We start from the raw sequence: 23,477 nt of genomic DNA, 5'->3' as shown, positions 1-23,477 counted from the left end.
GTAAATAAGCTCTGCGTTTCACACACATGCCTGTAAGCCATCTCCACCATCTTACCAGCAGATGGCAGCAGACTCATGAATGAAATGAAAAGTTCCAACTCGCCAAACCTGACTCTGAAAATACAAGCTACCTGTGCGCGTGCACAGTTAGTTCCCTAACTAGTTCCCCCAAAAACAGTGATTTAAGGTATGTTACCAATAATTTAATTAACAAAAATAGAACATTCATGCACATACAGTACTTGTGAAACGCCTATACATGTATTTATTTTGATCATAGAATTTATTTGTTACATCTCATAATTTTCGGGAATAATCGATTATATATCAGATACACTTCTGTGCAGAATACATGCAGCAAAACGGTTAAATATTTTTATTTATTGTCACTTGTAATTACCTAAACCAATGAAGAAAACTAAATTAGAAAACAAAAGATAAAACAATCCCATTTTATACACCATACACACATTAGAATATTTTATATGTATATATACATACGCACAATTTAAATCTTGATTTTACAGAATTTAATTTTTATAGAATACACCTATACATAGGCTGAATCGCTTTGCACATTGTACAAATTTACGTCGGCCGAAATGTGTTCCGGTAAGACCCATGCCCTTTAAATTCAGTATTTCAATGGATGAGGAAGTCGACCTCTCCTAGCACTGATGTTTGCAGATGTTTCTCAGGTCCAGTTTATAAAACGTGATCCAGCCATCACGGCTTTTATTGGATTATGAGGCTTTGGGACGGAGCATGGTTTAGCAGCGAGAAACAGGTAAAATTTTAATGTAATACTTTGAGAGACACCCATGTTGAAGATTTAAAGTGAACTTCTCGGATGTGTACGCATTGGTTTGTCTCCAATATCCAGGTGTGTTTCAGGCTGTCTTACCTGGGACCTTTTCAGTCAATATACGTGGGAGTTACTAAGGGTTGGTGTTTTTCATATATATGGAGCATTTTTGGTATCAGTGATGTAAAACGTAAACGGCATTTCACAGCTCAACCGACTGCCTGATTTAAGTTTGTATGGTCAAACTTTGAAAAAAGGTGACGCAGTTGTATTATATGCTTTACGGTAATTCATTATGTTCTGACCTGCAAGACAGAAAGGGCGTGTAAACGTTTTTGACGTGTGGTATAGCAGTATAGCCCCCTGAAATCTTTCTGCAATGACGAAAAATTATCATCCTCCAAACTCTAATTTGGTCTACTTTGAGAATAATAAACAAAACAGCCACAATGCAAGAATAAATTATTCATTATTTATTGGTAAAAAAATTCATAAACTATATAAGTAAATAAAATGACACAGTACAAAAATTTAAAAATACTACTTTTCATTTTTTTAAGCGATTACCAATAATAATAGTATTAATAATAATAGTTATAAACGTAAAACATAAATAAATGGAGATTAGAAAAAATATATACATTCAAACATGAACCTTTTAATACAAATGTATATAAACTACGATAAATGATGAAATCATATTATTTTGACAATAGAAAATCACCCTCTGTTACTCTAAGTTCCACCTCTAACGAAAGCAAAACATAGGCGGCTGTTTGGAAATTACAGACTGAATAGGAAGGTCACATGACAGTTTAAGTATTTCTTGTGACATTTCACTCACATGCCCAAGTGCACACCTTCACACCCTTAGCCGTTGCACTATACACGTCACCTCAATAGACAACTTGTACTAGATTCAGTGTTCTTGACTGCAGATGTATGACACGTCCTTGAATAATGAGAAAATGATATTAATTGTGATGATGCGTCCGACGCTCCAAATGGATTCTGCTGTACGTTCAGACACCAGGCAAATTTGTTTCACACTGTTTGGGCAGGCAGAGGTGAAGTAAGCAAAGACATTTGATAGCCTCCTCCGGCCAAGAACATGCTGTCTAGTACTCTGAAGGTTGTACTCTGCATAGGCTGTATTTACAAATTATATCCTCTTGATAAATTACCAGAAAAGGTACTGTTTATGCTAAGATAACAGCAGTGTGCTGATGGACTCCTTTAATCTAAAATGTAGATGTGTGATTGCAAAATGCACAAATGGAGCTGGGTGATTTCAGTTAAAGTGACGGATGTAGCCTGACTTTAGTGGAGATTTAAACAAGGAAAATGAGTTTATGTTATGTCTGGTAGGAATGCAACATTTCCTGGATCGTCATTAGCCAACTTCTTAGAGATGAAGCAGACTTCAAGCGTTTTTGGAGCGACCAGAACTTGCCCGATGCTCTTTCCCTGCTGCATACAAATTTCAGCAGTAGTTAAAGCCCAGTGTCTTATCAGGTTATCAGGACATTGATTTGTTTTATCTTAGTCATGAAACTTGATTGATGGTGCTTGAAGTACAAATAGCAGATACCCCAATCCCCCACGATAGAATTTGTTATATGAGGCAAATCACACGCCGTTTTGGCTCTGAACAGGTCATAGCTTTTAGTTTTCAATGTGGGACAATCCTGTAAACTTAAGGGTGGGCGGCAGCTGTACCTTTACTGCATAAAAACCGACACGCATTTTAGTGGGAGAATTAGAAAAATAAAACACGCCACATGATGTCAACATTTTTTAAATCATGATTTTTATCCATTTTAGAAGGGAGCTTTAAATGTAATAGAATGTTAAGTCTCTGCAGTCTGAGGCCTCTCAGCCCCTTTCCTGTTAGTCTGACATGCCTTGGCATTTTTACATATTTCACTTATCTAAAAAAATATTTATCCCAAAGGGCTACAAATGCTTTTATTCAGCACAAACTGAGCACCAATAATCTGAGACCATTTAGAATGTCATTTCTTAACTTTAAACATACACTTTTCAAAAACCTATTTTCCGAGGTACTGTGAAATTGTAAAGAAATCACATTATAAACATTTCTGGCCAAGGCTTTTGAGCTCCAGAGCTTGTAGACACAGGGGTTGGCTGCACTAAGGTGCATGAGACATTCAGAAATTTCATATGGTTTGATTACTAAAGTGTTAGAACTTTGGAGTGACGCTATAAGTCAGTGAACTACACAATGAATATCGATGAGATAGGTGTCACCACACCTGTAATAGTTTGCATAATGTCAATGGCCCATCAGGCTGTAATGTCAGTGTCAATACCCCCCACACCCATCACTTTGGAAAGTCAGTAACTCCTTTACATGCACATCGGACTACTGTCCTTGTCCCTGTATACATACACAAGAGGGGAATAGAATTATTGAGTGAAGTATGTCTGACTCCAATACAATAGATGGAGATATGCTCCTGTTAGCTTGTTAGTATTGGGCTTTTTCCGGTTGACCTATTACGTCATGTAAAAAACAACAAAAAAAAAAACTAATAACAATGGGTGTGTGGACAAATGAAGTGATACAAGCTTTAATTGTGATCTGGTTGGAAGAACAGATACAACAACATAGCATAACAAGAAATAAAGTATTTTGTATAATATACTATGACAGCACAGTATTGGAAATTTTTCAAATATTGAAATGTGATTTTGTTGTAATAAATATTGGGGTATTTATGAAACAAAAAAAGAAGCCCAACATAAATTTCTCATGAACCTGTCTAGGAGTGATTTGCAAAAGCAGTGGAGGTAACTTTTAAACTGATTTTTAAACATATACTAGATAATCTTGAAAATTAATAACTATTAAAATTGTGAAACTTGCTTAGTTTTGTGTTTATGAGAGTAAAAATGTTTTAGCGAGACTTCCTGCGCTATAATATCTGTACCAAATTGAAGGTAAGAAAAACCCTGATCTTAATCTAGCTGACTAATGATGTAATTATTATTAATTAATGATGTATTAATATTGCACGTTATCCAGTCCTACTACAGCCATTTTTTGAATTGAGTATAAAATACCCTGCCTTGCGTTGCGATGTCATTCAGTGCCGGTACCAGTTTTTACGGCAGTGGAAAACCAACACCTTGAAGTACCGTACTTTTGGTACCTTCTTAAAGTACCAAAAATACGGTATCTGGTGTTATGGAAAGCGCCCTTTATTTGAGTGGTGAATTGGGCAACGGGGCCGAGCATGAACACAGAACAGACACAGTGGATTACGGTATGGGGAGGGGCACCACGCAGCCGAGCATGAACACAGAACAGACACAGTGGATTACGGTATGGGGAGGGGCACCACGCAGCCGGGCATGATTCGCTTTTCCATTGACTTCTGGTTGAGTACCAGTACCAAAAGTTCCAGTACTGAAAGTGCCAAACCGTAAGAACATTAACAACAAAAACATCCAGATGGCATTACAAGAACAAAAAAGATGAGAAAAAGTATTTTGTTGAATATACTAATATAGCACACATATAGCGTGTTGTCCTTGTGATGTGATTTTATTACAAATATAGAGATGTGATTTAGTTATAATAAATATTTTTAGCGGATGTGAAGTAATCTTGGCAACCGAAAATCGGATCCGAAGACAAATGGAGCGCACAATATGTACATGTCGCAGGCTGTATAAATAAAATACACTCCCCCAATAGCGAATAAAATGACATTGCTATGAGGTGTAGTTTCATATGAAATTACATGTGATGTGTAGCCTACAAGCTCTTTGCGTCTCCCATGCTTATTTAGCATAAAGGTCCCAGTTCCTGTTGTGCAGTGGGAAAGCAACACATGGAAGTGGCCAGGAACTACAAAAGTCCCGGGTAGGGATGGCCCAGAAACTCAGAACCCGGAACTAAGTTTCTGGGTTAAGGTGGGAAAGCACCTTATGGCTGCCCCTGCCAGGAAGGGCCCTGATGTTGTGCCTGTGAGCAGGACACCCAGCCTGGATTTGTTCTGTGGGATTATGTACATAGTGGGTAGCTGTGTAAATAGTCACACTTACAGTAAGTGTCTCCATGTGTACATGCATAGGTCAGATTCCCATTGAGATGCAGTCAAGTATGTCAGGGAGGGACCTCAGCTGGTTGGAAAGGAAGTGACCATTGCTGCTTCAGCCGCAGACTCTGGGGACAGTGAAAGCAGGAATACAGATGTGGGGTTTATGTAACTTAACGAACAAACAGGGTCCAGTAGGTTTCTATTGCAGTTATGAGATACCTGTCAATTATAACCACTAAGAATGATATTTTCCATCTAATAGTTCTGCCATAAAATTGGTGGTGTGGTTGTTAGCACTGTTGCCTCACACCTCTGAGACCTGGGTTCAAGTCTCTGCCTGGGGTGCATGTGTGTGGAGTTTGCATGTTCTCCCCGTGTCATTGTGGGATTTCCTCTGGGTATTCCAGTTTCCCCCCACAGTCCAAAGGCATGCTGAGGCTAATTGGAATTACTAAATTGCCCATAGGTGTGAATGGTGTGTGAGTGTGCCCTGTGATGGGCTGGCCCCTCTTCTTGTGTTGTTCCTCACCTCGTGCCCATAGCTTCCAGGATAGGCTCTGGATGCCCTGTAACCCAGAAGGATGAGTGTTAAGGATAAGGTTGGTAGATGGATAGATAGTTCTGACATATCCATTTTTAATAGTGCGGCCATACACTGTACCTGAAGCATTATAAGTGTATGTATCTTGCCAAGGGTAGCTTTGTGTCTCAAGGGACAGCACTGTATCCTCACACTGCAGGCTGCGGGTTACGCTGTATGACTGTGTACCATGCAATGGGCTGACGTCCACAGCCCTGTGCCCTGATCTTCATGGGAGATGCTTCTCTCCCACAATGGCCCTGAACTGGATCAGTATTTAGGGAATCGGGTGGATGCATAGATGGGCAAAACATTAAATTAAATTGTCCCCAAACAATTTACCCAGCAGCCACTGCCTCTAGTTGATGCTGTGCTAGCAGCACTTAGCTGTGCAGCTCTGCATATTTGTGTCTGGGGGAGTAACAGTGCCTTAATGAAAAGGATGTTCTCATCGTTTGCGCAGCATCATCGACGTGTACTTTCAGTGCTGCCACATTCACACAGACCCCGCCTGCACTCACAAAATGAGTTTTATCAAAATATACTATGTTTTCTACAATGTTTACTTTATCTAATGTCCAGATTCAGACGCTAGATAAAGAGAAAACATTTCCTCAGTATTTCCTTACCAGCCGCCTCCCCTCCTCAGGGCCAGAGCAGGCGGAGCAAACTTAGGCCCAGTCTTGCCTGAAGCCGTGAGTCAGATATTCGAGAAATGCAGAGTACAGCAACGCCCCTATTTTACCCAAAAAAACACACCTACGTGGAGTTAAATTAAAGGACATCTTAGCTTTTTCATTAGTTGAAAATAGTAAACATAAAGATTAATAAAAGCAATTTTCTTCATGGGATATTTAATGGGATGTATGAATGGCTTTTTGTTTCAATGTTTCATGGTATTTAAGACAAATTCTATTCATAGCCATAAACTACCAAACCCACACAACTAAAGTATTCTGTTGCAGCAATAGATACATATCATCATAAAAAGTATATTTTAAAAAATACAAATTCAAACCATTAAGTTTTTTTATATTATTTAAGAACAATGCAAAACAAGAAAAATCCATAAAATGTACAGATGTTCCTTGACTTAAGATGGGGCTATGTTCTGATGAATCCATTGTAAGTTGAAAATGACACACACGGGCATTTTTTAGACATAATAGGGTTGGGAAAATGTGAGAGACTGGAAGCGTGGCTAAGTGGATGCTGTCATTGGCAGGTATTAGCAGAAAGTATCATACGGTATATCGCTAGCCCAGGATCAGAGGAAATTTCAGAGTTTGATGACGTCTGAATGTGCAGCACTATCGCACCAGCATAAAACTGAAATATCTCAGAGTAAAGTCGAAATATCTCTAAGCATGTCCACCAGCTTTCTGTAGACCTGTTTCCTAGCATGTTTATCAGCTCAAACCAGGAAAAAATCCCATGCAGTCATCATTTTGATACATGTGTTTGTGTGTTGCCCTCTTCATTCTGCTTCATGTGTTTGTGTGTTGCCCTCTTCATTTTGCTTCATGTGTCTGTGTGTTGCCCTCTTCATTTTGCTTCATGTGTCTGTGTGTTGCCCTCTTCATTTTGCTTCATGTGTCTGTGTGTTGCCCTCTTCATTTTGCTTCATGTGTTTGTGTGTTGCCCTCTTTTAAGCTGTTGATGGTTTCACTGGGCTGCAGTTCATCTGACAATCCAGCAAGGCGACCATGACGCATAGAACTGCTTTTAACAGTGGCAAGGCCCAAAACTCAATGTGAGAAAGAAAAAAGCCTAGCTAAGCAATGACACACCCTAGCTTAGAACAGTGAGGGATGACTGCCGGCAGGATCTGCAGTGCCTCTTTAGGATTGGCTGTCATCAGCTGATAAATCATGGGACATTGACTTAGGTAGGAGACTATTTTATTGAGGGACACCAACTTGGGTAAGAGAACTTTATTAGTTGATAACTACATGGCAGAAAAGAGGATGGGTGGACAGAGGATATGGCAGACCAAGACCAGGGGTTGGAACTTGTAGTTGTACTGGGTCCCCTTTGCAACACAATTTTACATCAGCCAATGGGCTACCCAAATACTGGACAACATAGACTTGATGGACTTAAATCTTCACGGGCTAAAGCCTCTATTACTCGCCCTTCACAGACTAGCAAATCAAAACCTCATAAATTAAATTTTTCACAGACTATAGCCTAGTCATAAATTTAAATCTTTATACACCAGAGCTTTACAGAATGAAGCGTTCACAGACTTAAGGATTCACAGACTGAACCAATCACAATCTGTTGTTTTAATCGATAAAAAAATTCACATATATGTTTCAGGATCCTCCCTGTTGTATCTGACTGTCTGATCCAAGGATGTAATTAGTAAGAGAAGATGCAGTCTAAAGTACAGGCAATCCCCAGGCTACAAACAAGATCTGTCCCCTAAATCTGTCTTTAAGTCGAATTTGTAGGTAAGTCGGAACAATAATAATAATAACACAGTATATAATATTAAAAATAATAATACATCCATCCATCCATCCATTTATTCTCTCCCGCTTATCCGAGGTCGGGTCGCGGGGGCAGCAGTCTCAGCATAACTACAGTACATACTGTACTGTACCTTGAGCTGACGAATCACTGAAGCTGCATGAACATGAGCGTAACAAAACAGCGTGTGCATTTGTTATTATGAACCATTGTATTTAACTCAAATTAATATAATAGCTTTCATGGCAGTCTATTCACAAACATGACTTGTCTGTAAGTTGTATGTTCTTAACTCGAGGACTGCCTGTACGGTTCTTGGGAGGTTCTCAAGGGGATGATTAGACAACATAGACAGCCGCCTAGGGGGCCATTTTCTGAGGAGGCGTTTTCTTAGCCAGCCAATTTGACTGCGGCGCAGGCTGGGGCACCAGTGGGGAAGCTTACTTGAGGTAACCAAGCTAACTGAGAAATCCCCCCTGGTAACATCAGCTTCCCCGTGAGATGCTAACTGAAGGTTTTGATTTTAGCTCTGAATTTTGTGATTCTGTGCAACGTCACGACCTAAACTCTCACATTGTCTACAGCCATGAAGGAATATTATAGGTCTCTATCATAATCTGTGCTCTTTCCATTCTGCCATTTGGGTAAGAAAATACTGTCTGCGTTAACGCGATCAAAGAAATAGTGATGTGTTATGAGTTTAAAATTAACGCAACGTGTTAATGTGCTAAACTTCCCAATACTAAATATAATATAATATAATATATAATATAATATAATATAATATAATATAATATAATATAATATAATATAATATAATATAATATAATATAATAATCATTGTGGGGCACAGCTAACCAAAAAGTTATCTTTAGTTACCGCTAATCCGCTAACTCCAAAGATTACCTTGATAATGCTAAACCGATAAAACACAAAAAAATGTAGCAAAAGCTGATGATAATTAATCACTAACTGCTACCTTTTATTAAATAAACTTAGCTTTGGTTTGCTTCTGGGCTCTGAAAACCTTAAAACATACCTAGAAAGCTGTCTTTAGTTCCACAGGCCTGGAGCGAATATTAGCTGGCTGGGATACTTAGGATTACCCAGTTGGGGATCGTTGGATCCTGAAAAGTCTCTGGAATAAACTTTCTTTCAATGATATTCCATTTGTGAGGTATAAGCATTTTTGTCGGAGGAGTCCTATTCCACCACTGGCTTATGCTGATATTTTGCCCTCAGTGAAGCCCTTTGGGGACTACAAACATGGTGCCGTTTACCCCAGAACTAGGATGGAGGGTCTCAGTGCTTTATTGCTCCATAGCTCTGTCAAGCAGAATCTGGAAAATACAGGAAAGTAACCAGAAAGGATTTCTTGTTTAGGCGGATAACTTGTCAGTTTTAAGGTAATCTGGGCTAAATGTAAACTGGGGTTCATGAAACTTGTTCAAGTTATGCGACTAAGCAAGAAATCCGGCTTTGTGATACAGGCCACAATACAGTATGTGCCACACCGACAGGCAGTATGTCCCTGTAGCTCCTAACAAAGTCAGCTCCTGAATTTCCCTGAGAGGATGAATAAAGTGTCTGTCTGTCTGTCTGTCTCTGTCTGTCTGTCTGTCTGTCTGTCTCTGTCTGTCTGTCTGTCTCTGTCTGTCTGTCTGTCTGTCTCTCTCTGTCTGTCTGTCTGTCTGTGTGTCTGTCTGTCTGTCTGTCTCTGTCTGTCTGTCTGTCTGTCTGCCTGCCTGCCTGTCTCTGTCTGTCTGTCTGTCTGTCTCTGTCTGTCTGTCTGTCTGTCTGCCTGCCTGCCTGTCTGTCTGTCTCTGTCTGTCTGTCTGTCTCTGTCTGTCTGTCTGTCTGTCTGTCTGCCTGCCTGTCTGTCTGTCTCTGTCTGTCTGTCTGTCTGTCTCTGTCTGTCTGTCTGTCTGTCTGTCTATGTGGGTACAGCATTATATGGCAATGTGGTGGCAAGCAGGTGTCAGGTGTAAATAATGTGTAGCTGTGTGTTTGGTAATGTCACAGTTGGTGTTTAAAGTTATCTGTTGTAAGTGTGTGTGTGTGTGTGTGTGTGTGTGCGCTCACTGTGTTGCATGTAAGTAGTCAAGGCAGCCAACAAGGTGGGCAGTGTATGTGGTCTGTTAGCGTGATGGACATACATCAGTAAAAGCTGATGTGCTTTTCTCGTGCTTGTCAGTCGCTGCGCTGTCACCATGTCCAGTGCCCACAGCACAGTATTCTGCAACCCTGGATTTCGGGGTGCTCACTCACTCGCTCACTCGCTCGCTCGCTCACTCGCTCACTCACTCGCTCGCTCACTCGCTCACTCACTCACTCACTCGCTCACACATGGCCAATTTAGATACTAACAATTCACTTTGGTTGCATTTTTTGCACAGTTGGAGGACAGCAGAGGATCCAATGTAAACCCCTTCACACACAAGGTGAACATGCAAACTCCACACACAATGAGCAGTGGTGTGTGCTGACTGCTACGCACTGTGCCACCTTTAGCCTTGCATGATGTGTGAGGTTCACACCGATATCTTGTGTTTTGCACATGTAGTTGGCACAAGTTGCAAGGATTGTGATAGTCTTCTGGAATGAAACCATCAATGTGTTGCACTACAACATTTTTACTGTCATAGGAAACAAAACGTAGCAAGCTTTGCAGATTTAAAGATCATTCGTTATCAAGATTTCAACACTGTCTAGTATTTATCTGTTAAAAGCAAACAAAAACACTTAAATGAGCTCTGCATGCAATCAAAATCATTCACATCCTTTTGCTGTTTTCATACACAGTGTAGCACATCTCTGAGAAATTTAACAAAAATGACTGAGGAGGGGAAAAGCGAACGAGAACCAGTTATGAAAATGCATTTGTCTTCCACTGTATGGAAACATTTTGGATTCCAGCATGATATTGACCAAAAGCAAGCGATTTGTCGGCACTGCTTTGTGTCTGCTGGTTGTCATTGAATGTCGTCTTATAAGATGTATTTGCATTGCAGTCTGATGATTTAAGTTCTGCTTTGCAGTTCTGACAGACGACTGCATTTTCATTAACTTTCCACATGAAGTGCTTCCACAGAACTGATGCTTTCACTCTTTATTTGGACCCTCATCTGCTTCCTTCTGCCATGTTGCCAAGTAATCGAGAAAGAAAATTTTAATCTGTTTTTTTGTTGTTTTTTTTTTTTAAATCGAGTAATCAAGCTCAATAGAGTAGCCATGACAACTCATATTACATGGGTGGAAACTTGTGGTTAGAGAGTATTCTAATAAGGGAAGTAGTGCACCACACGTATCCTGTAAGCTTGCATTAGAAACTCTTTAGGCCTGTCTGAGACTTACATACAGTATTTGCCAACAGCTTCACTATTTGATATTTGATCACCTCTGATATTCTGATCACAGACACAGGATTCTAGCCTTGAGAGCCACGCAGCCTATAGAACGAAACACAACTTAAGTGTTGACTTCTTGAGTTGGTTTTCTTAGCTTGTATTTACTTGCTCCACACTCCAGTGATTAAAGTCCTGCCCTTATATATCCTCAGGTTACAGACCCCTGTTACCTACAGTGAACTTCCAGAGTCAGTACCTCACCATGGTTGCACATTTGGTGCACACACCTCCAGGGTAATATATCCTGGCTACAGTTACAGGATTTGAGCTGTCACACAGAATATGAAGGGCCTGGACCGGGATTGTGACACTACCTGAACGCGCTGTGGGGCTTTTGCTGCTTGCGTCATATCCTGAATTGTGTTAAGTCACCCGGATAGTTTTTGTGGACACATGGGATTTGGGATTATGGGAATAAGGCCACAAGGATTAACTGAGAAAAATAAAGCAAAGGTGAATTGACATACAGGCATACCGTTATACCAGCCCCGATAAACTGCTGGTGAATCTTTGCTCAGAGACTCCTATACCTCTCACTTTTCACTTTGTGTTAATTCTAGCTGACATAGTGTTTGATTGATTGTGAAGCCTCACTTTTGGATCTGAGTTTTACAGTTTTACCCACTATGCTTAAAATGAGCCTTGTTCAAGTTTTTCGATATTGCATAACTCACATTACTTTTTTTCGCTGTAATCAGTCTGGATTTTTAAGAATGTATTCCAGATGTGTGGAATAGGTACAATTTTTAGTGGTTTCCTCGTGTATATTAAATTATTTTTTATTATTTGTTTCTGTTACATGCTGAACAGATTTATTTTAAAAGTTATTTTGCTAAATGAAAATGTTTTGCTTTGTTGTAGTAATTAAAACTTTAAAGGTTCAAGGACGGCCCCCAGGATGGAGGGAAAGAAGCCCAGCGTCTGGGGGAATCTGCGGCAGAAGGCAAGGCCGTTCTTTGGGAACCTGCGCACCCGGAACCAGCGGGGGGGCAGCAGGCCTGAGCCGTCCCGGCGCAAGCAAGAGCCGGACTGCAGAAAAAGCACGTCTGAGCCGGACATATGCCGTGCTCAAGCGAGGGAGGCAGACACGCCTGACGGCCGCTCCAGCATGCTGGCTGCACCGGACTCTGACAGCACTACCGAGTGGGGTTCTGTGGAGTCCATTTACAGGATGGCCCCCCAGGAGCAGGGCTCCGCACCGGCTGGGGCGCCGGACGACGCAGACTCAGCGGAGACTGTCTCCATAGCAACAAGAGAACCACCATCTGAGGAAGTATCTCAGGAGGTCAGAAATACTTTTAGTGCATGAGTCCTGCATGACATATTCCTTCTTTGTTTATTTGCACAGTACATGTTATAGCTTTCAGTTTACTCAGTCACGTAACTCGGTATATTTTTTGAAAACTATTACATGGCAGAGCAACATTCCTTATATATGAATTCTTTGGTCATGATAGCAGGTTGTGCTGCAGAATTTGTTTCTTTAAGGAGGATTTATTCCAGTGACACTATGCAGATTTCAAAACAAAGCCTTTGAAAATCTAAAGTGACACTGGATTTTCATTTGCTTCGTAGTTCTGTAATGTAGCTGCTGTTGGAATTGGGCATTTAGCCTGTGAAAAGTCTGTAAAACACATTTTTTTATTCAGATAGCGTACGCATATTTGGCTTCTTTGTGTGTGGTATCAGTCATCTTCTATCCATCAGCTAAACCAGTTCCCAGCAAGTGCTCTTCATTTGATGGATTGATCCCTTTAGTGATATTGCCCTGCCGTATTTGAGATGAGGTCAGATACAAAAATAGGATATTTTTACATCCATCCATCCCATCCATTTTCCAACCCACTTATCCTACTGGGTTGCGGGGGGTCTGGAGCCTATCCCGGAAGCAATGGGCACGAGGCAGGGAACAACCCAGGACGGGGGGCCAGCCCATTGCAGGGCACACTCACACATGCACACCTACGGGCAATTTAGTAACTCCAATTAGCCTCAGCATGTCCTTGGACTGTGGGGGGAAACCGGAGTACCTGGAGGAAACCCCATGACGACACGGGGAGAACATGCAAACTCCACACACATGAACCCTGGTCCCAGAGGTGTGAGGCAACAGTGCTAACCACTGCACCACCATGCTGCCCCTATTTTTGCATCAAAGCAATCAATTAGTTTAAGACTTTGTTATAAGTAATATGCCAGGTGAAGCTAATAAGGACACTTTCAGCTTATATGAATGAAAGAACAGGTATGTGCTAATGACTGCACATTCAAGAAATCTGCATGTTTGCCTACAATGACAATATGTCTGGTTATAGCAAAGGTATTGTTGAATCAGGTAGTGTCATTCAGCCCACATACTCTAATCCTGTTGCAGTTGCTAGCTGAATTCAAGAGATATACATTACTAGCAACTGAGATTGAGTTATTTTCAACCAGGATTGGTCCCCTAAAAGTCCTATTGTCTCAAATTTCCTGTCAAATGCTGTTGGGTGGGGGGTCATGCTATGTGTTGTGTAAGCTCAGCCATGGCCTGTTCCGCCTTCACATAGGATTTCAGAGTTGCAGTCGTTTTTGCTGATTTAGGTATCCTTGCCATTTTATTGAAAAAAATACAGGATGGTTTTAAGCATCCTTTGTCATTTTTTAAAGGTTTGGCTACAGGCCTTGTTTGTGCAGCCGGATGGTGGCTTTTCTGGGAACAGAAAGCTGCAGAAAGACAACATCCCTCACTGCTTGGGTTCTGGGCAACGCTGGTTTGTTTGTCACCTAATCTCTCAGAACGAGTCACTAATGACGAGCAGTTTGTGCCTTTTCAGAGGACTCAAGACCAGTCACACCCTAATTCCTCTCTACAGTTTTAATGCTAGTCTCTCTGACTGCGGTTGTTTATGTTGAGAGAGAAACAGCTAAGAAGGTGTTAAATTGCTAACTGTACAATGATGGGACTGGTTTGTTGTTTGCAAGCAATACAGCTCTGGCAAAAAATTAAAAGACCACAGCAAAATTTTCTGTTTTACTCATTTCTCAATTTATGGGTGTGTGTTTATGTAAATACACTTTAACTCCTGCCTGGCTCTTCCCTGTTTCACATTAGTGAAGGGCTTCTTCCTTGCTTTATGGGACTACAGTCCTACTTCTGGGAGCCTGTTATGAACTGTCCTAGTAGTGCACCTCACACCACTTAATGTTTCCCATTCTCCTATGTATGAGGTACAGTCAGATAAGTTGATGGTCATTTCTGCCATTAGAAAGTCTCCTCTGCCCTCTACCTGGCTGGTTTCTGGCCGTTCCCTGTGTCTTCTGCTTCACCTTGTGTTCTTGTGTACTACTGTCTTAGAAAGCAGCCTACTATGCAACATAGCCTTCTGCCAGCAGAACCAGAATTACACCAGGATTTAAAAATACAGATTTTAAAAAAATATAGAGTGGTCTATTCATTTTTTCTGGAGCTGTATTTTAGCAATGGTGCAAGTAAACACCAATCAGCCATAACATTAAAAACAGGTAAAGTAATCAGTATTAATAGAAGAATTTGATGATCCCATCCAAGCTTGAGTTTTGATTGCTTCTCCCCCTCTGTGTATGGAATTTGCATTCTGCATGTTTATGTGGGTTTCCTTTAGATATTCTGGCATCCTGCTGCAGTATATAAAGATGTAGTCAGGAGAATAATATATAAATTGCCCATAGTGTGTGATTGTATGTACCTGCCCGCACATGGTGTCCACAGCCTATGTCTAATTCTTCCTGGGATAGGCTATAGACTCACTGTAATGCTACACTTGATACCCAGTTATAGAAGATGGATAGTTAATGCCTCAGCATGTGTCTTCCTTGTGGAGAAAATCCAGCCAAACTATGGAAGTTTTATTACTTTCTATACTCAGGTATAAAGTATTTTGTTACGTACTACACATTCCACATATTTTTATACTGCATGATGGTATCTCTATACTCAGGCCATGTTACATAAAAAATTTGGTTTGAATACCTCATTCAGACATAAGAAGCTTAAGCTGAGGTTTAATATGAGTATTTGACCAGGTCACTGCATTTAATGTGTGTCTGTATATTTTATGGTAGTTAATTATACTGACATATTTCCCACTACCTGTATATTGCACTATCCTGAGCTTTGCCATTTTGTCTCCCTGTATACTTATATATGGTGAAACGACTATAAAGTTCACTTTGACTTGGTGAGTTCCACAAAAACATATCTCCAGGGTGAGATCCCCATCACAACAGGCTAACAGTTATTGGCCCATGTGAATGGCCCAACAATGGCGCATGCCTGGGGAAGCATCTGTAAGAGCCAGAGAGGCCTCAAGATTCTTCAGGTCAGAATGAAGTGCTTGGAGCTAGTGACTGAGGAGCAGCACACAGGACTTGAACCTGGTCAGATGCCTGAAAAGCCTGACCAGGAATCTCCCCAAGAGCCCAGTCCCTCCAACACCACAGCCGGTCAGCCTAGGAACTGAAATTTGACAAAAAAAATCATCCCTAACCAGCTATCAAAAAGGAGTGGAACCAGCCATGCAGAGATGTTTGCAACATAATTGAAGCCGTAGCTAAGGGAGAGGTGGACGGCTGACTCGAAATGATGATGACCATCATCATCAGCCATGCTTCAGAGAGGATTAGCTACATTGAAGAAGGTAAAACCAATCCCAGCTACACAGCACAGAGCTGCTAGAATATGCTGACTGTGACACAAGCTAGAAACCCCCAGAAAGGGTTCAAAAAACAACAACTGAAAGCTGAGCTGTGCAACACCTTGAGGAAGAAGAAGATGACCCTCTGCAAGGCTCAGTGGCACCCGAGACAGGAGAGAAAGTGCAAGGAAATCAGAAGACCGATCCCTTCTGGAAATAGTGCCTTTTTCAAGCTAATGCCTGTCAGATGTTGTAACTTGTTGCAGTAGTAGTTCAGGATTAGGTCCTTGATTCCACTGGGAACATGGTGACAGTGCTTTGTGAGGTCAACCAGTCTGTGGACAACCTGGACAACCTGGTCTCATTTGTTCTCATACAGTTAACTTGGAATAACAAGGCAGTACTCAGAGCTGATATGGCATGGCCTTCTGACTGTGAAGCACATACTTCAGGTGGCTTAGTAGAACTCAAGTGCTATAGTCAAATCAGTAAAACACTGGACTGTGTTGAATGGCTATACTAGGTCTGTAAATAGGCAAACAGGTTTCGAAAAGCAGAGCGCGACCAGAAACAAAGAATAAGTCAAACTCAAGTCAACACCGGAAACAAACTTAAAATTAGAGAATCAACCTTGAGAAATACGGAATGAGAAAACCAGAAAGCCAAACCAGCAAACCAGAATATTACTGAGTATACAGAACCACAGAGACACATCTAGGCTTCGGTAGATTTGGCAGTTGCTCAGGGCCCAATTGGCAAAATTTGTCAAGGGGGAACTCCCCAGAAATTTCTTTCTGGATACCAGGCTTGCAATCCAGTAGGTAGATCCGAGTTGGAGAACCAAAGACATTCACCAGACATAATTTTAATGTGGCCAATCAATAACTGAGATGTTCTGGAGGTGGGCATGGCTATGAGGCTTACTCTATGATATTGTTATAAAATGAACAGAAAATCATGATTAAATTGTCAATCACAATTATTTATGACATTCAGCTAAAATTTCATGATTGTGACAGCCCTACTTATTTCAAGGTTCAAGGTTACTTTATTGTCATCAGCAGCTTCATACATGTACAAAGTGTGATGAAACAACGTTTCTCCATGGCCCCGGTGCAACATATAGTAACATATAGTACACTTAACATCGCAGTTCAGGGCGTGCAAGGTGCAGACAGGCAGTAAATAAATAGCACAGAGATAATAAATAGTTCAGAGATGTGAACTTCGTAAGTAAGTAAAGTGCAGTTGCAATTTAGAGGTAGTATGTATATGCAGTTTAGAGGAATTTGAAGAGAGACAGTCCAGATATTAGTGTGTGTTCAGAGTTCTGATGGCTTGTGGTATGAAGCTGTTGCACAGCCTGGTAGAGGCGGAACGGAAGCTTCGATACCGTTTTTTGGAGGGTAGGAGAGAAAAGAGTCTGTGAGGTGGGTGGGAAGGGTCCTTTACAATGTTTACGGCTCTGTTGTAGAGAGGTTGTTGCTCTTACACCACTGAGCCACTCTCGCCATCTCCTCCATGTATGCAGAAATGTTGTTATTCTTGATGAGGCCCCACCACAGTCATGTCGTCCACAAACTTGATGATCTGGTTTGAGCTGGTCTCTGCTGTGCAGTCGTGGGTCAGGAGTGTGAAGAGCAGTGGACTGAGAACACAGCCCTGTGACGCACCTGTGCTCAGGGTGATGGTGCTGGTGCCGATTCTGACTGTGGCCTGTCAGTCGAGAAATCTAGTATCCAGTTCACCACAGGGGGTCTTTATTTGCTTATTAAGTGGCTTTTGCAAATGAACACACATAGATAACGGGGCATTTTGGTTCCTTTATATAATGAAAGACATTCTCCTTTTCCAGAAATAGTCTCCACTCTGTAGAACTCCACTGTGATGGTGGCCATTTCTTTTTTTAAACAAAAACACTCCCTGCCAGCATAATTTGTACAAGTGGTTTTTGAAGAAAACATTGTGCCATTATCTCCCCACAAGTCCCCACAAGCATGAATTCATCTCCTGTTCATTGACTGCACACTTATTCTTCATACAGCCCAACTTACCTTAATATAGCATAAGTATCTTATGTCATGTATTTGATGGAAACTGAAAGAGTGTGTTATAACAAACTAATAAAAGATTCTGAATGCAATGTGTAATAAAATGGTGTTGCATAGATGATATTGAAACGTGATGTTATATGGCTATTCAGAAACGCCAACCTTCTTCTCTGTGTGTCCACAGCAGGAAAACAGCAGCTGCAACCATAATGTCAACAGATGTCAGGGCCTGCAGGATAGTAGTGTGAGTACCAAGCAGCCCAGGTCTCACTGGCTGCCTGTTATCTCGGTTATTTCTGTTTGAGAGATGAGATTGAGCAGCGTTAAGGTTCGTAGTGGAGGTGGCAGCAGTGTTGGGGGTAAACACACTCAAACGTGCCGTCAGCCTGAGCGATTGCTTCGGGTCGAGCTCAGGTCAGCTTGCCGCTAAAGGAGCAGCTTGCCAGTGAACAGCACTGGGCAGACTGGGAAGTATTATGCATCACTGTTCAAACCGCAATCTGTTTGGTGTTTATATAATCTTAAAGGGGATTTTCCACTTACAGAGGCAAAAAATTGCAGCTTTTCTTCCAGAATCAGTTTTCGTTAAGTTGTGGTTAGGGTTTACACTCTAAATAGGTCTGTGGGTTTGAGTCTCTAGAGAAACTTCGAACGGGCAACCAGTAACTTAGCAATGCCACAGCTAGGCAGTTTAATTCTGGAAAAATGAGTCACGCTTTTTGTGAAAGTTTGTCCTGAAACTGGTCAGTGACAGAGAAAAAATGGAAATAAGAGGAATCCATCCCCCTAAGTGCCTTGTGTCCACCCAGGTCATGGAGACAGGTCATGGCGAGGCCCCAGCTGTACCTCAGAAGATCCTCTACCTGCTCACTGTCAACCTAAAGGAAGGCCGAGACCTGGTGGTCCGGGATCGCTGTGGTATGGAGTCTTTCCACCTTTAACCAGGGTTTAGCTAGCACGTAATTAAATCATTAAAAATAAAAAAAACAATTATCAAGATGGCCTTGCTGACTCTCATCCAAAGCTGATTGCCCATCTTTATGGCTGGATATTTTAGTGGAGCAGTCTAGGCCTGTAACTTCATTCAAAGGCACACAGAAAGCTTCCCGTGAGACTGCAGCCTGCTACCCAGCTAACCCTGAGCCTAGCAGAGCCCTTTTCATGACATCCTCAGCAGTAGAGGAAGTCAGGAAGCTCAGTAATGGCAGGCACACACCTCAGAATCATGGCCACCAGTCTCCAGATACCGTTAGATCAGTGCGCGTGTGTAAGTGGGTATAGAACACAGACATATTGCATTCCCAGGGTTGTCTGCTATACTAATCAATAAATTCTTTTTGAAAATTTTCCAAGTCATGTGTTAAAAAACAAACAAACAAACCATTAAGTGTCTTCCTGTCACAGCTGAATGATACACAGAAATTGAGCAGAATTTTGTAATGACACTCACAACTTATAAAAATTCACAATGCTATAAAATGCGAGGAAGGTAAGGAAGTTTTGCTGTGTTACACAGGATTGGCTTTGGCTGATAAGGTGAATCTACAAACACAATATCGGTCTCATGTGGTCTTGGCTCCAGGGTGGAAGGGTTGCTATAAATTAGCACAGTGACTGCTTATTCAGTCAATGGGGTTTAGCCACTTGGTTTAACAGAGTGTTTCATATACTGAACCTGAATTTATTAGTTTGAATCTGAATTCCAATAACTTGAAACTGCATTTATCCTACCTGGAAAATTTTCAGTTCGAAAATTAAATTTCAATCTATTGAGACACACATCCGGGTCCTTGAGGTAAAGTAATCGACCGCGGGTTCACAACGCAACTCATTTGATATATATGACAATAAGCTTTATATACACAAGCGATAGCATAAACATTAACCATAGGTCTGGTTAGTATGGTAGTATATGTGGTTAAATGAACGATTTCTGACACTGCTAGTTTATTTTAATATGGTAGACTAATGCAAAACTAGCTAGGGATATGAATTTTACTTCGTTTAGTTTAAGTTATGGCTCGCCTGTTCATCTCATGTGGCTTTCTATCAGTGTTTATGCTAAATATCTTTTAAAATATTAATCTCGCTGATATGAGGTGGAAGTCAGTATTAATTTCTAATATGCGAGTATGGAATATTATTTAGCACTTCATAATGCACAGAGAATGTAATCATTAGCACTCTATCAAGAAGCTGATGTAAACTGTGCAGAGAGTGACTTTGTAACCTTCAGAGAATGCAGACCAATTACTGCTGTACACAATGTGACGAAAAACAAGTATGAATGAGCACCTTGTGTTGGCTTAGAAGTTTATGTATCTGTCAGCTATTTTGTTAGCCTTTGATGTATGAATATGTACTTTATTAGTGCTGCAGCTTATCACTATGTTGAAGGACAAATATATTATTAACCCTCTAGCCAGACAATGTGCAACAAGCTGAAGTTGCCAAGGTTTGCTACTGAAGGAAGGGATTCGCCTAAGTTCACCAAAAGTTCACGGCTGGGTACTTAAAAAAACCAGAGATGGTCACACCACCATTATGTTCAGCCGAGGGACCAAACAGTAAAAGAGATGATAGACAAATTTATCACCTAGGGGCGTGGATCTAGGGAGAAAACAACGATGGTGAATGGCTGAAGAAATGATGATGCTTAAGTGACAAGATATTGTTACACGATAAGAAAATGTATAAAAATAAGTGTAAAACAGTATTGGACACACTCCTGCAGGGTGTTCAGCCTTGGCTGTAACCTCACTGTGGCAATAAAGGCTGAATAGGATAAATGCAGTTTCAAGTTATTTGAATTCAGATTCAAACTATTAAATTCAGATTCAGTTTTGTAATGCGACAACTACAGATTCAAATATACAATATTCATATTCAGTTTCTAGTGGCACAAATATCAGCCCATAGTTTCACCTCAGAGGCTCAGCCTGGAGTCTCCGCAGACTTGTGTGATCACTCAAGGTCGTCGGCCATCGGGGTCCCGATTGACATGTCAGAGGTTGCATGACAGCGTACTGTAATCACTGAAAGTCCAATTGAACCGAGCCAAACTATGGATCAGGAATCAAGCATCATCCAGTGATAATGCACTACACTTTTATGCCATGGCATAGTGAGTACTTAATCCCAGCCGTGACATGTGATACACTGTTCCCCTGGAATGTACTGCAGTTCGCATTTTCAGATAACCAAGAAGTAATCAGAACACAGTGCATTCACTGTGTAAAAACAAAATACACCAATCACGATTCAAAACTAAGACACAGAGATCAGCCCGAATCTATCCAAAGTGGCCACTTTTGGCTCTTTTCCACTGGCATACAGGAGCCAAGCCGCATCCGACCTGTACTGCAAAAAGAGATTAGATACAGCGTGGTTTAAGCTTATGGGGCGCCAAGTGTCAAGTGCTCATTTTTGTGCCACAAGAAGCATTGTAATGACAAAATCAAGTTGTACCTTTGCTGCATTTTGTCCACAAAGACAAACTCCAGTGACATTTTGTCCAGCATAATGACTTCACTTTCTTTCATGCACAGAAATCATGCACAAGAAATGACTGTGAAACATTCAAGAAATGGATTTCTTAAGCAAAATCACTTTCTTTCATTCATGTATTGACTTTCGTCCACAAAATGACTTATCCACTCTGTGCACAAAATGTAAAGCACTGACATCAATTCTGTGCACAAAATGATACATTCCTTTTGATTCCTGTGCACAAATGAAGGTGAAGTCTTTACGCTTTCATGGACAAAATGTCACTGGAGTTTGTCTTTCTGTGTACAAAATGTAGCAATTAACCCTCTGCAGTCTGAGGCCTCTGAACCACCTTCAGGGTAGTCTGACTTGCCTTGACATTTTAAAATATTTCATCTAAAAAACATTTATCCCAAAGTGTTACATGGGCTTTTATTCCACACAAACTCAGCACCAATAATCTGAGACCACTTAAAATGTTATTATTCTTTTATTATTTATTTTTTTTTTTGTTAAAATCAACTTTAAACATATACTTTTCAAAAACCTATATTCAGACGTGCTGAGAAATTGTAAAAAAAACACATTATAAACATTTCTAGCCAAGACTTATGAGCTCTGAAGCTTATAAATACAGGGGTTGGCTATACAGAGGTGAATGAGACATTTTGAAATTTTATGTGGTTTGATTACTAAAGTGTTAGAACTTTGGAGTGACACTCTTTTTTTCAAAATCAGTGGCCTATACAATGAATATTGATGAGATAGATGTCCCCACACCTGTAGTAGTTTGCATAATGTCAATGGCCCATCAGTCTGGAATACAACAAAGGAACCGCACTCACTAGATACTTCTCATACTATTTAGAAAAAAAGTTTATTGTACCACGCCACACCAAGCCGTTATCAATGTGTATCAGTCTGGAATGTCACTGCACTCCACACCAATCACTTTGGAAAGGCAGTTTGAAACGCAAGAAAAGTAGCAACAATAAAATCCTTTTCACAGTTTATTGGTAGATGGAATGAAAAATGAATAACTGTGAGCAGTCGCTATAGAACGCAATAAATATGATGTAGTGAATATGCAGAGTTAACGTAAATAAAATAATTCACTATTATTAATTTCATCACTAAATAATGCTTTTGTGGCACAGAATATATTCTGTACATAAGAGGAAGAGCAAGACACTTGGCGTCCCCTGTCAGCTGACGTTTCCCACTGCAGAATGTGCAGCTCAGTAAAGATATTGCTGAGTTTTTAGAGCAACAGCGACGTAAAACCGAGGAGACACTTATTTACTTTTCACACGTTTTCTGGTAGCACGACTGTTACAAAAAGTATAATGTTAGCATCAAACGGTAGCAGAATTAGCCTTCTCTTGTGTCCTTGAATGCGCCCTTAATCCTTCAGGCATTCCATGCATATCTACACAGATCACTGGTATCTCCATGCATTTGAACCAGTCAGACAGTGGTGATGTAGCCATCTTGGTTTAGTCACGCTTTCGGCCCTGCTAGTATAACCAGAGCCACATCAGCGCCAGTACGCTGCTGGTACGGCTCACATAATTTACAATGGAAAACATGCAAGACAACACACAGAATTAAAGTGTGCATAAATCAACAGAAGGTGTACAGAGTATAGAGAAAGACCTGGCCACACACACTAGTCAGACAGCACTATGTGGGAGCCCTGGGCACAGAGGGTCATCTCGTCTGAAATGAGTTAGCATGTAGAATGTGTTTCCAGCAGCCGAAAATGACACCAACTTGATTTGTGTTTTTAAAACAAAATAAAAATCCACCAGGGAGGTTTGACCTTTTACATGCATATGTAGAACAACAAAGGACTGCATTCATTTCTGCAGGCATGTGAAAAGTCCACCTCCAGCTATCCGCTTATCTCTTTGTCATATATACACTTTCCCTCTAATGTCATTAA

At 40.8% G+C, this 23,477-nt stretch overlaps 1 protein-coding gene across 3 annotated transcripts in view; it reads left to right on the top strand.

Annotated features, from left to right (window-relative positions):
* Positions 1-646: 646 nt before the first annotated feature.
* The window catches only part of LOC111846748 (multiple C2 and transmembrane domain-containing protein 2-like), a 62,999-nt gene continuing 40,168 nt past the window's right edge, over positions 647-23,477 (top strand). For 2 of the 3 annotated variants that reach the window (XM_023817279.2, XM_023817277.2), the window contains exons 1-4: positions 647-787; positions 12,199-12,622; positions 18,228-18,287; positions 18,853-18,961. In XM_023817279.2, the coding sequence (XP_023673047.2) occupies positions 12,236-12,622; positions 18,228-18,287; positions 18,853-18,961 (556 nt within the window). In that variant the 5' untranslated portion in view covers positions 647-787; positions 12,199-12,235. The remainder of the gene's footprint in view (positions 788-12,198; positions 12,623-18,227; positions 18,288-18,852; positions 18,962-23,477) is intronic. The other variant, XM_072698353.1, reaches the window with a different exon arrangement.

The sequence above is a fragment of the Paramormyrops kingsleyae genome, chromosome 13, assembly GCF_048594095.1.
Source record: "Paramormyrops kingsleyae isolate MSU_618 chromosome 13, PKINGS_0.4, whole genome shotgun sequence".
Taxonomy (NCBI): domain Eukaryota; kingdom Metazoa; phylum Chordata; class Actinopteri; order Osteoglossiformes; family Mormyridae; genus Paramormyrops; species Paramormyrops kingsleyae.
The sequence above is the reverse complement of the archived record's forward strand: the minus strand, read 5'-3'. Positions and strand labels throughout refer to the sequence as shown.